Below are 13,738 nucleotides of genomic sequence, written 5' to 3'. Positions count from 1 at the left end.
AACAAAAAAAAGGACTTCAGTTAAATGCTATTGAAGATTTGCAGTAGCCCATTCACTGTTTCAGCCCCAAGGTGGTAAAGCATCTCAATGAACCAAATGGGCATCCATCCCATCTGATTGAACATTTATTTGCTCAGATGAAGAGATGGAAAAAATGTTTTTCCTCCTAAGAGAAGTTAACTAGTTATCATACCTAAAGTAGCCTCAGTTGAGGAGAATTACATCGTTCTCCATTTACCAGTGGTGTTCCCCAAGGCTCATTACTGGGGCCCATTAAATGTTACAATTTATTAACTTCACCATGGCTTTTTTTTTTTTAAACACACAAAAGAGAACTCACTTTCCCTTTTATGCAGATGACACCCAGTTCTGTCTCTACCAAACAAATTTCTACTAAACTTGTACTTATTTTTAAATTGTCCCCCACAGTGGATCCAAATCCCCAGTTTGTCACTGATCATTGGCAATTCCTCAAGACCTACTTCACACATCATGTGACATTTTAATGAAAAGAGGGTAAAATATTACATTATTGAATTGAACATCATCAATTGTCTGCAATTCCTTTTAGGTAAACATATACAAAATAATTTTATTGTAGTAAAAGTTGTGCATCTAGTTATCTTGGTACAAAACATAAAGTACATGGCCTGGCAACATGGCATTAAACAGTTTGGGAAATAGAAAATAAGGAGAGATTTCCAATAAATTGGAATCAAACTATACCTAATAGTGATTGTTGTGGCAAAAAAGAGGAGAGCAGCCAATTGAATATTTTTTATTAAATTGACTTAAGGCAAGCAAGCCTTAAGCATTAATTAAGGCTTGCCTCCAAGTAAGCAACCTCCAAGTCCAAGGCCATGGTTCTTGAGCAGCAAAGTGTGGCTTGTCCTCTTCAGGTTCGAGGGGAGTTCCTGCCTCACGTGGGGGAGATCAAGTATCTTGGTGTCTTGTTCACAAGTGAGGGCAGAATAGAGCGAGAGATCGACCGCAGATCGATGCGGCTGCTGCAGTAATAGGGACACTGTGCCAATCCGTTGTGGTGAAAAGAGAGCTGATCCGAAAAGCGAAGCTCTCGATTTACCGGTCGGTCTACGTTCCTACCCTCATCTATGGCCATGAACTTTGCATCATGACCCAAAGAACAAGATCAAGCATACAAGCGGCTGATGAGCTCAGCCATCCGGGAGGGGCTCGGAGTAGAGCCGCTGCTCCTCCACATCGAGAGGAGCCAGTTGAGGTGGTTCGGGCATCTATACCGGATGCCTCCTGGACGCCTTCCTTGGGAGGTGTTCCAGGCACCTCCCACCGGGAGGAGGCCCAGGATACGACCCAGGACACGCTGGAGGGACTATGTCTCTTGGCTGGCCTGGGAATGCCTTGGGCTCCCCTGGAAGAGCTGGAGGAGATGTATGGGGAGAGGGACGTCTGGGTGTCTCTACTGAGTCTGCTGCCCCCGTGGCCCGGTCCCAGATGAAGCGGACAACAAGGAGTACAAGTAATTTTTAATTTATTTCTTGACTGAAAAGTAACAAAAACGAACTGTGACTTTCCAAATATCCAAATACTTACCAGCTGTGATTTTTGTGTACGGTGACACCATTAGTTCAGACCCTTCTGCCAAGCAACACCAAATCTACCGGTCTTGCAGGAGGCTGGTACTTTAATTGGAATTAATAACTCTGAAGAGATAATAAAAACATAAAAACCCTTAAGTGAATTAAAACATATCTTAAACAGGACACCTTTCTGTATTTTTAGCTGTTGAAGAAGAACCCTATGAAAAGGCTCGGAGCTGGAGAGAGAGATGCAAACGAGGTCAAAGGAGAGAAATTCTTTGAGGTAAATCAGATTACTTTTATTTTCTTGAACATGACTGAAGCTGAATTTCAGCTGTGAAACGTCTTAAATATCTTTAATGTGTAAGACTTTCATCTTAATATAGCACTGATCTGACAGCAACTAACCTGCTGAGAAGCACTGAGCTGTTGGTGGCTGGGACCTTGGGGGTCAAATCTTCTTATGACACATTTCTGCATCTGCAAAAGTCTGATAGAGTTTGACTTTTTGAAACTCTGCAGACTATTGACTGGGAAGCCCTGATGGCCAAGAAGTTAAAGCCACCTTTCGTGCCGTCGATCAAGGAGCCCACAGATGTCAGCAACTTTGACAGCGACTTCACTCGCCTCCAGCCGGTCCTTTCTCCTCCCTCCAAGCCCTTCAGCCTCTCGACAGACCAGCAGGAGGCTTTTGCAGACTTTGACTTCTGTGCTTTGCATGGTTGAACGAAGGTCTAGAGAGACCAGGAGGCAGAAATTAGCAGCAACTTGTCGGTGTTACTGTCCAGTTCGACGGGTAACAAACAAGTACCAAATATGCATGTTGCCAGGTATGATTATTCAGTGTTTCCTTCAGTGATAGAAGTTGCAAGAACACTGACGTTATTATTTGTTCTAGTGCTGTATTAGCTGGTCAATAATACAGTAAACCGAAGTAAAATTTGTCATTATTATCATTAACAAAACCTCACTCTAGACTCTGGTAACATTGTTTTGCTCTCGCCTGTAACACCATTTAGACCTCAGTGACGGATTATAAAAGACAAACAGTTGTCAGAAAGAAACAAAAGACTAGGCATAGTGTAGCAGAAAGTGGTATTGATCTGTTTTAACAAGCAGGACTTTCATCTTTTAATCAGTTTAAATCTCACTGGATGATATTTAAAGAATGTCTCTTGACCCAGTCTTGACTGCATCTTTGAATGAAAAACCTTTCTGGTCGTTTCTGCAGCTCAATTATTTACAGACAGCACAAAGCTATCAATACAATAACGCTGACTGTTTTCAGCCATCGTACAATCAACAACTAGCTGTCGATTAGTTAAACAATTGGTTATTTTTAACAGAGCAGAGGACGTGACGATAGACACTATAATCTGTGTGGGGGTTCAGACTTTGATTCGACTTTTAATCCTAAACAAAAACACACTTTGTTTTTTTATCAGAGCATTTTTTTCTGTGAAACATATCTGGTCTGATGAAATATGTTTCACTGAGATGAATGTAGGATGCTTGAAGAAAATTACATTATTTAATATTTTGTAAACATTTTCTATTTTACTTTTCTAGTTTATCAAGAACAAAAAAAACGCAAATTAACTGTAGAGATGCAACACGTTCAGTACAGATGTGTTTCAAATGTCCACTTTCTCACTCTACTCACTATATAAAGTAAAAAGTTGCATATAAGGAATAATAATAATAATTAATATTAATTTAGACTTTATTGATCTCACAATGGAGAAATTATTCTCTGCATTTAACCCAACCCTTAGGGAGCAGTGCTGCTCTCAAACCACTAGGATACCACTCCTCCATAATGAATGACTTTCTTGTCTATGTACAGTGAACATGGGAACGATGAAGTGAGGTGCAATCAGAAAAAGTGAAAAACTACATTACACACACTACTATATACAAAAATAAATATAAATCGAGTATCAGGCATACAAGTAAAAACCACATTGAAAAGTCAAATTGTTCTGTCGTATAACACAAACAAGGCAGAAACAATTAAATCAAATTAAATCAGTAAAACAAATGGAAATAAGTTAACCTAAGTAGAAAAAGTATTCATTGGCATGATATTATATGTGATTTGGACATATTAATGTTTTTTAAGGAGCCTTACTGCCGTGAGAAAGAAAGTTATTGAACAACAAAGTTTTTGATTTAATAGACCTGAAACATCTGCCAGAAGGTAACAGTTCAAACCGATGGTCAGCAGGGGAGCAAAAAGTACTTTAAGATGTTGTTGGCTCTGGAGATCTGCAGAGAGTGATTGGCGACTGTTGCCAATGTCTGTAATGGAGGGCAGGAGTACCTCCTGTGACTTTTCAGCAGTCTGTGATTCTCTGGAGAGATTTTTTGTCAGCAGTAGAAAATCCAGAGTACCAAAACAGTGATGCTGTATGGTAACATGCTCTCAATGGAGGCTCTGTAGAAGGACAACAGCAGCTCATCGCATAAGTTTTTATTTCTGAGGATCCTCAGGAATACAGTCGTGAGTTTATAATGAGAAAAGGAGGGGCTCAACATGCAGCCCTGTGGAACGCCGGTAATGAGACTGATGATGGAAGAGAATATATTGGGAAGCGGTAAACACACTAATAAAAAATCATTTGGTATACGTGAATACAATGAAAAAATTATCTGTTTTTTCTACTAGCCCAGAACACAGCATATGCTTCTGTATTTACACTTGGTTCTCCTACCCTGGACCAATATGACCAATACATAGACTCACCTGGTTTGTAGTGACAGGTTCTGGTTCGCTTGGAGTTTTCTCTGTGTGAAAAGAAACCGTTAACAAACTCAACAACTGATTCGCACTAAAGTAAACAAGTTATGGATGTGAAACGACCTTACAGTTAGAAAAACATCCATGTGTTTTCACTGGAAAATGTTTTCCCCTCTTGTTTTCTCGTCCCTCTCATCTTCTGCTCCTCTGTACGTAGGGACGCAGTTGGCAGTGTTGAAATTATTAAAGTAAAAAAACTTGAACTGATCCTAAGAGCAAGACTTTGAAAATGTGATCTCAAGAATGGTCTTGAGACTAAAGCCATAAGCGGTCTCCAATACCAGAATAACAGGCTGTTAGCTTGACTATGAATGAGTAGCTGTTAATTCAACTATGAGTTGCTGTGACCTTGACAGTTTGATTAGGTATTAGCGCTACTATAAGTAGCTGTTAACGTTGACTGTTAGCTCAACTATGAGTAGCTGTTGAATGTAACTGTAGCTAGCTGTTAGCTTGACTCTGAGTAGCTTTTAGCTTTGAGTGACTTTTAGCTTGACTATGAGAAGCTGTTAGCTTGACATTGATTAGCTACTAGGCTCCCACTGTAAGATACTGACTCTTCCACAATGGCTCCAAGCGAAAAATTAAATAAATACAAATCTGTAAAATATGTTTTCTAGCTTGGTGCTAATTTTATGGTTCAAGTGGAAAGTCTCCCTGAAATCACTAGCAGAGCTAAATTTGTTTAAAACAATAGAATCTTTGACATAACTTAGGGCTTAACACTACATTTTGTCTGTCAATCTGTTACATCGTTTTAAGAAAATTACAATATATTCAGTCATATATCTGTAAATAAATTAGTCTAATTTATTTATACCAAACCAGCCAATCAAGGCCTTTTAAACCTCCTGGTGTTTAGTACAGATTTAGCTTGCTGTTTGGCCTTTGCTTATTTATTTATTTACAATACTTAACCTTTAGGGAAACCTTCTGTGCTGCCGTTTCTATGCATCACTGTGACAGGCTTTGCTCACTGCCTTGACAAATGAATAAGTTAACCCAATGTCTGATTTTAGGTAGCGAAGACACGCAGTAACATATCAGTCTCTTCCAGACCAACTCTAGAGGTACATGACACCATTGTTAACTTGTGCACTAGAAATTCTGTAATAGCTAGCAGTATAAAAGAAGCCATAAATAATCTACTATAGCCATAATAGTAGTTAAATGTCTGCATATTTATTTTTGCAAGTGGAAATGCTGCGCTACTGAGTTTAGATTGGCAATATTAGGGCAAAATAATGAAAAGATGACAAGAGCAACAGGGAGTTTTTGAGGAAGAATGCTGAGATTAAAAAAATGCACCATACACAAAATATTTCTTTATAGTTTCTTAGTGATGTGTTTTCAACAAACCATTTTTACATCAGTTTTTGGTCCATTGATGAATTCTACTGTTTGGTCAAAATTCAACAGGTTAACAGTACCAAAGCACTCTGCTGTAGTCTGTCCGTAAAGCACTTTACCCTGCAGCTGGCTTTTAAATTTAGACAGGCTACATTCGGTGAATGTAGCATGATGTTACCTGAAATTCTTCTACTTGAGACAAATTTTTGTCCTGCAAATTAGAAATCCCAAATGAGTTAAATGTTGTCAAACTTAGGGAGCCCAAATTTTTGCCAAATTACATGTTCACAAAACACAGAAATGATAAAATGATAACATGTGTAAAAATCTTTAAGCAGGAGATATAAGAGCAGCATAGATGTTCACTATTTATGCATTGCAGCGGTAATTGTAAATGTGCTGCATTGTAAATGGGATTTTTCTAAGAATGGCTGAAATATTCTTTATTCCTGACACAAAAAATAAAATTATTTACTCTTCCTCGTCCTTCACACCTATGGAGTCAGAATCAACAACAACCATGGCACCTGATCTCTTTTCTAACATAAAATAGCTGAAATTAAGTTTTAAAAAATTCATTCAGGAACAACACAAACATCAGAAACATAAAGTTTCCAATATTTCATTTATTCATCGTTGTGACGTTTAAACAGAAAGCTGATTGGACAGAGGTAAAACTCTGATTTTCATGTAAAAACACATTAATTGACCCGACGACTCAGAACATTATTTTATGTCTCCAATTATCAATTTGCTACAACATGTTGGATTCATACTAATATGTGTTTAAATAGATAATTTTAAAAATGAAAAAAATCTCAAAATCTCATGACCCCACTGCAGTACCTTCACAGACCTACTAGAGGTCACGACACCCTTGTTGAAGACCTCTGCTTTAATGACAAGATCCTGAGGGATTGTCCCTGAGCTCCACTGGGTATTTTGTTCAGCTAAACCAGGAAGTTGCAGCAGGACATTTAGCAAACTTGTAGCACTTTAAGCTGCTGCTGAATATTACATGTTATATGTTTGTCCGAAATGCATTTAAATGTCTGTGTGAAGCATCCCAAGTAGGAATGTCAGTCTGTACAGACGTACCCCATCACAACATGCATATCAAATGTGTTTTAATGTACTTAATAAATACAAACAAATCAGTACAGTAAAAAAATGTTTGCCTCTGTTTTTTTCTGCAGGATTTCATCTGTACATGTTGAACAGTTATAAATAAATGACTTACAGCAGTACATACAGGCAGTTACAGACTTAAAGGCAGTTAGTGTTGCAGGGTCATAACTCAGACCTGAGTAAAGTATTGAGCTCCAATTGCTCCAATCACACTGAGTGGCTTCTTGCTTTCTTTAAAGGTTCTGGTTAAATATGTAAACACTGTCTTAAGTGTACACACGTCAAAACATCTGTACAAACAGGGCTTTGTGTGTCTGTCTGCATGTTCTTGTTGTGCATCAACAGCTGGGTGGCAGTGATGACGTGTGCTGAAACTAACTGCAAAATGAGGGAAAGGTCTTCAGTGAACTTTAAACTTAACACCAAGATCCGTCTCCGAGTCGCTTTGTTATCCTTTTTAGACCTGATACAGAATATAATGCACCAGTTCTCACACTTGTTCTTTGGTTGCATTTTAAAAAACAATAATACTGCACAAAATCACTTGATCAAGTCCTCAGTTCTTAATAGTTTGCTTTGAAGCACTCCGGCTTTGCAGGAAACTTTTAAATAATGGTTTTGATCAACAGTTCTCCAGACTTGCTTCACTGCCTATTTGCCTTTTTCAGAACCCTTTAAACAATAAAAAGGAAATTTGGCACCTAGAAAGCAAAATATATGACAAAATTAATGAGATTCTGCAGCAAACAAACAGTATGTCCTTCATTTAAAAAAACTAAATTTAACACATTGAGTTCAGACAGAATTTGAGGTGTTTTTCTTGTAGACCTGCTCCCACATCACTGTCCTGCAGATGCAGAAGAAATCCCAGAGGTTGCAGAAAACGCCTCGGTCGAACGGGTTCTCCTCATCCTCGCAGTTCTTCAGGTAAGAGATTCTGTGACGGGACATGAACTCCCAGGTAGTGCAGTTGATTGAGACCAGGTAGAGGTGGCAGCCCAGCAGCAGCAGCGTGACCCAGGAGAAAACCCCGACTATTGTGAGCGCCCCCAGAAGAAACCCGTTAGCTCTGAGCCACAGCTCCCATGTAGTACCTGGAGAAATCCCCGACCTAAAACATACACCACAGAGTAAAACTTCCACCGCTTCTCTAATCTCAGGAAATTAATTACTATAAATTTGGTCTTGAATATAATGTCCTTTAAAAGGGCCCATGTCTTACATCCTGTCGGCTTTGGGAGAGCTGATCCAGGTGTTACTAGATAGAACAACATTCCAGCTGTGGGATGCAGAAAGCGTTAGGAAGTATTTTTAACAATAACTCCAGTTTTGATGTCCTGTTTCAGGTTGTTGACTATGTCTTGTATAAAGCATGGTACTCAGGTATCAGTCAGGGCTCCCTCTGTCTACAGCTGCAGCTAAACTTATTACCTGGACAAACTGTAATCAGATCTCCTGCGCCCCTGACTCCATGTTCTAATTTCCCATTGATTTGAAACTAATCTGATAGATCATTTCCAAAATGTTTAAAATAATTACTACAGATTCAAGCCCTACAGCTTGGAGTTATTCATAAGAGACGATAAGATCTTATGTTGTTCACGTTATGCAAGTCTTGACCTACTGACACTGATATTCTATCGTTGAGGCTTTTAAAAATGCCTGTTTTCACTTTTCTCATCAACGGATAAGTTGTTTTTCATTTAACTGTTTTGTCCCAAACTCTTTTGCACATTTGTTAATAATAATAATAATAATAATGTTTGGCGTATCTTAAATACTAGTATTTAAACAGTTTGTTTTTCATTATTATGGTATAAATAAGCAGCAGCAGATAGAGGGAATAACCGTGGTGATTAAAAGAAAATGTGATAAAGATTCTGATTTGAATGCTTTAAAGCTATTGCGGTCACCATTCAGCTGAAAGGCTTCACATTTGATCTTTGAACTTTCAGATGATCCTCAAGTCAAAATGTTCTTGAACAACAGATTACAGCTCCCTCTTACACAATGTGCTCTCTCTAAAGGTTAGCATGGGTTACCTAATTCAGTCAGATGCTGGAGAGATAAACTGCAGTGCTCTGGCAACACATGATTCAGCTACCCTGACTTCTGACTGGAGGGTAAACTGAGGCCACATATATTCACTCTCCCAGTAGATATGGTCTTTCATCTTAAAGCTTATAGAAATGCAGCTTTGAGTAGACGTACAGAGCGATGTGAAGGGCCCACAGCAGGACCAGCAGCTGCACCAGCAGGTAGGCGAAGAACCAGCGGTGGTTCCTCTCCCCAACGCAGTTCTCAATCCAGGGACAGTGATGGTCGAAGCGCCGCACGCAGCGTTTGCACGTCTGACAGTGTTTGGCTCTCATTGGCTGCTGCTCAGGACACAAACAGGAAGACAAATATGTCATTTCTCAATCGAGTTTCTACTTTTTTCAAAGTTTAGGCATTCGCTCCTTCTCATGAGGACAGTAGCAAACATTTTTAACCCCTATTAAGCCAGAAGGCCAGACCAATTAAAACCCAACACCTCCTGAAAACTACTGAAACACCTTGAACCTTTTTACATTCTGTCACAAACGTCAATGTATTTAATGACCATCACACAGTCCTGCATAACTGTGAAGCGGAAAAAAATTACTTATGTTATTCAAAATGTTTCACAAACAAAACTCTGAAAAGTGTGGCGTGCATTTGTATTCAGCCCCACTGAGGCAATCCTTTCTAAAACCACATTTTACTGCAGACACAGCTGCAAGTGTTTTGCGTTAGGTCTCTACCAGCTTACACATCTAGAGACTAAAACCTTTGCCCATTCTTCTTTACAAAAGAACTCAAGCTCAGTCAGATTTGATAGAGAGCCTCTGTGCTGCAGTCTCCAGTCTTCTTCAGCCTCTAACAGGTTTTTTCCAGGATTGTTCTGTATTTAGCTTCACCCATCTTTGCATCAACTCTGATCAGCTAACCTGTTCCTGCTGAAGAAAAGCATCCCCACAGCATGATGCTGCCACCACCAGGTTTCACGCTGAGGATGGTTTGTTCAAGAGGATGTGAGATGTTAGTTTTCCTCAACAAATAAAGTTTCACATTTTCACCTCAAATGTTAAACTTTGGTCTCATCTGAAAAGACTATATTCTCCCAGTATTTCACAGGCTTCTCTAAATGTTGTTCAGTGAACTTTACATATGCTAGAATGTTCTTTTTCTTCAGCAGTGGAGTTTTGCGTGGTGAGCATGCATACAGACCATGGCAGCTGAAAGCATTCCTTCTTCTTTTCTTTGAATCAACTATACCTGCCAATTCTTAGTATTTCTGAAGGTCTCCACAAGTGTTCCTCGGCTCTTGCAGAACTCTTATGATTCTTTTCAGTCCTCTGTCTGAAATCATGCAGGAAGCACCTGGCCGTTGCTGGTTTATGGTATAATATTGTTCTTTGCACATTATAGCCCCTACAGGGCTCGGTGGAACCTTCAGTAGTTTAGAACTTCTTTCATAGCCAATACATACTCAAAAAGAACAGATAAATTAGTTCTTTTACTCAAGGAGCCAAGAACAGGACCAAAGTTCTTTCTAGCCTGGACATTTCATACATCACAAGAACTTAAGTGCAGAACTCTTGGAACGTCCTCATAGGTCCCTTATTGGTTTTGAGATGTTTCTTGTGCATCCTCCTCAGTAACAAGACAACGTTTTATGGCCCAACAGCTGGGACTGAATTAGCTGATACTAATTTACACTGAGTGGCAGGATTCCTTTAACTACTGAGAGAGTCCAGCTGGTTTCCCGACTCTCCAGATCTTTCCGCATGTCTCTTTCCATATGTGTCTCAAGCTGGTGTAAATTCTCAGTCATCCAGGACATGACAACCCTAAGCGATTAAGTAGAAGGCCACTGGACCTCTTTTCTCTTCTTCTCAAGAAAAGGAGTCCAGTTGTCTTCTACTTAAGAACTTGGCATTTGCTCATGTGTCCATTTTATTACATACCACCTAATTTATGGACATCTATGGTTTGACTTCTTGAATGTGTAGACTGGGTCGTTTATTACCGGTATCTGGTGAGAATTTCATGTCAACTCAATCTTTAGAAATATAGTTACTAAAAAAACTGATGTGTTCAGTATTTATTTTATCTGCTGTTCCTACAAACTCCCTCATGGAGAATTATATAAAACCACAAGAACAATATCTTTTGTCTCCAAAGACATATAGATGTTTACACCACTTCTATTTTTCATTCCGAGCAGGCAGGCTTTCTTGTAATCTTTCAAAGGGTTCTTGATCAGTAGTTTCCAGGCTTTCTGATGTTCATTTTTGTAGGGTTTTGGCTGCTTTTTCACTCATTTTCTGCCTGGTCTTTGTACCTGACAATGACAGCATACTGTGCACTAAACAAATTCTCAGGAAAGAGGATAGGTGAAGGAGAGAGAATGAGTATAAGACCTTAAAAGGTCAGCTAGGACCTGACACTTTTGATATTTTACATTCAATCAAATAAAGGGGTAAAATTGGTCTTTCTAACAGATAAAACTAACAAAGTTTATGTTTCTCAAGCCACATGGTCAGAATGTATTGACTTAAACAAAAAATCCCTTAGACACGTTCAGATTTTGAACAAAAGCAGCCAATGTCCAAAGAAAATCTCTGAGAAAGCCTAAAAAACTATTAACCAACAGGACTTTAAAGAATTACAAGAAAGTTGGAGTAGCTGGATGGAAAATTTTCAGGCAGTGAGTGCAGGATCAGAAGTTGCTGTATCAACATGAGCCTGTGGAGACCGGTTACCTGCAGCAGACAGTACCCGCAGCGTCGCAGGCGAGGGGTCGACGACTGCGTAATCATCGACTCCATTTCTTCATTTGAACCTTGACCACCCTACATATAAACAGACAGGTGTGGGTCATCACAGAGGCCAACTTTCACACCCACAGTGAACTTTTACCTGCTAAACTGTGGCCCACATAGCAAACACTATCTATATCCTTGCTGACTGCTTTTTATAATAAAACACACCCCTCTACCCCCTATTCACACAAGCTGATATTTCTATCAAGGTGTACCTTAGTTTTGGTGATTTATTTCTTTTTAACTGATCGTTACCTTCACCGTGTCAGTGAGAACAAATCCAGGGTCCATTAAAGAGACGGTGAAGTATAAAAGCACGGACAGCAGAACGAGCAGGAAGAAAAGAGCAGGCAGCAGCAGCTCTCCTCGCTCCTCACATCTCCGCAAATCTGCACACACATTACCTTCTTTAATCAAGCAATCAGGGTTAGAGTTTTCCTGTGAACTCTTTCTAGAAGAATTCATATTATATTTGTGTTCAATGCATCTTGTTTTAGGATGTTTGGCTCAGTAAACCTGCAAGCGTGGAACACCAGAGATGGTCAGCGTAAAATGGACTCAGAAACAACTAAACAGATGTTCTGTTTAAAGGAATAGTCCTGATGTTTTGAAGCGGGGTTCTGCTGAGCGGTTTTGACCAGTTATTACCTCTGCTGTTAAAATGTCAGGTTTTTGTAACATAAAAAAGAGACTTTGATAAATCTTTTTGAAAATGTTGTGTTATGGAAATTTTAGTGCCTTGCTTTCGTTGCTCCTTCATACTCTACAGGAACTGACAAAAGTATTAGAACCCCTCTGTGTTATTCTATTCTTCTCTGTTTAGTCTTAGACTAATGGTTTCTCAGCCTTCTGCTTGCAGCTGTCTGAGATAATATGTACGCCACACTGTTAAGATTATGTCTAGGACAACAGGTCTCATGAGAGGCACCTTGAAAACTGTTGTAGCTTCTATGAGAACTTTTACTTTGTCTGGTCAGAATGATTTGGCACATCTTCAATGCTGTAAAATCCTTCTCTCTTGCAAGATTCTAATAAAGCTGATTCTGAGTGACAATCGTCAGTGTCTGGATGCGGATTTTTCTACAACAATTGTCACCAATAATCTGACATATACATCATGTGCAGGTCATGTGAAAAACAAAATTAAAGGAAAAGATACAAAAATAAAAAGTCCAATGACATTTATGGAGATCAATGTCTCCATAAATGTGCACCTCTTAAATGAATACCTTGTTGAAGCATCTTTCGGTTCAGTTTCAGCATTCAGTCATACTGAGTTCACACCAGCAGGTATTTCAGACCCGAAACCTTTACTCTTTGACCTTTTATTCAGGTTGAGATGGAATAGTATATTTTACTGCTGTTGGAGTTTTCTTCTTATCTATATTTTAAATAAATAATACATTTTTAAATGGTCAGTTTCACAGCGCCATTCTGCACAGTGATAACTGCAGTGAATTTATCTACTCATGCATTCATACACAGATTTGTTTACAGTTGTAGTTTTATTTTCATATATTCAACATTTCGGTGAACATCTGTTGTTGTAGTGTGATCTACAAATACAGTTTGCGTTGAGACAAACATCATTTTCTGCTTATAAAGTCCCCACAGAACTCAACATCCAAAGGTATGAACTATTCCTTTAAAAGCCCCTCATATAAAACACTCCAAGCAACCTTCCTGGAATCAGTTTAACGTCTGGAAGTTCTGTACAGATGTAACGGTAACATTTAGGCTAACTCACCATTGTTCAGGTAAACTGTGTCAGAACTCACCGGTGTTGTGCAGGAACAGAATGAGAGTTACGATCCATGTTAGCACGGTGTGACTGACCCGCACAAGAAAGCCAGACCGGAACAGACTCCGGACCATCTTCTTACCAACTCGACCTCTCAACCAGGTCCAGAACTAACTAACTAACAAAGAAAATCACAGAAAATTCTTAACTGCGCCAGGAAACAGACGAAGAACCCATCTCGGAGCTAGTTTTCCCGGTTAGATGCTACTGCAAACCGCTGTGGTAAAATACTTCCGTATTTTGGTACGGTAGC

General features: G+C 39.2%; 2 protein-coding genes across 5 annotated transcripts in view; one reads left to right on the top strand and one right to left on the bottom strand.

The window, feature by feature from the left end:
- LOC124877871 (serine/threonine-protein kinase N2-like) overlaps positions 1–6,880 on the top strand; it is a 26,499-nt gene extending 19,619 nt beyond the window's left edge. For all 3 annotated transcript variants that reach the window (XM_047381471.1, XM_047381470.1, XM_047381469.1), the window contains exons 19-20: positions 1,762–1,842; positions 2,082–6,880. In XM_047381471.1, coding sequence (XP_047237427.1) covers positions 1,762–1,842; positions 2,082–2,285 — 285 coding nt within the window. In that variant the 3' untranslated portion in view covers positions 2,286–6,880. The remainder of the gene's footprint in view (positions 1–1,761; positions 1,843–2,081) is intronic.
- On the bottom strand, positions 6,822–13,738 carry zdhhc12a (zinc finger DHHC-type palmitoyltransferase 12a). Of its 2 annotated transcripts, XM_047381472.1 has the most exons (6): positions 13,463–13,738; positions 11,940–12,073; positions 11,625–11,714; positions 9,049–9,215; positions 8,060–8,116; positions 6,822–7,948 (listed from the first exon to the last, which is right to left on the bottom strand). In XM_047381472.1, exons 1-6 carry the CDS (start codon positions 13,557–13,559, stop codon positions 7,633–7,635), a joined length of 861 nt encoding a protein of 286 aa, XP_047237428.1. In that variant the 5' UTR covers positions 13,560–13,738; the 3' UTR covers positions 6,822–7,632. The 2 variants fall into 2 exon arrangements, with proteins under 2 accessions (XP_047237428.1, XP_047237429.1); XM_047381473.1 differs by lacking the exon at positions 8,060–8,116 and having other exon boundaries at positions 13,463–13,737.

The sequence above is a fragment of the Girardinichthys multiradiatus genome, chromosome 12 (genome assembly GCF_021462225.1).
Source record: "Girardinichthys multiradiatus isolate DD_20200921_A chromosome 12, DD_fGirMul_XY1, whole genome shotgun sequence".
NCBI lineage: Eukaryota > Metazoa > Chordata > Actinopteri > Cyprinodontiformes > Goodeidae > Girardinichthys > Girardinichthys multiradiatus.
Note: the sequence above shows the minus strand (reverse complement) of the source record. Positions and strands in the feature narration are given on the sequence as shown.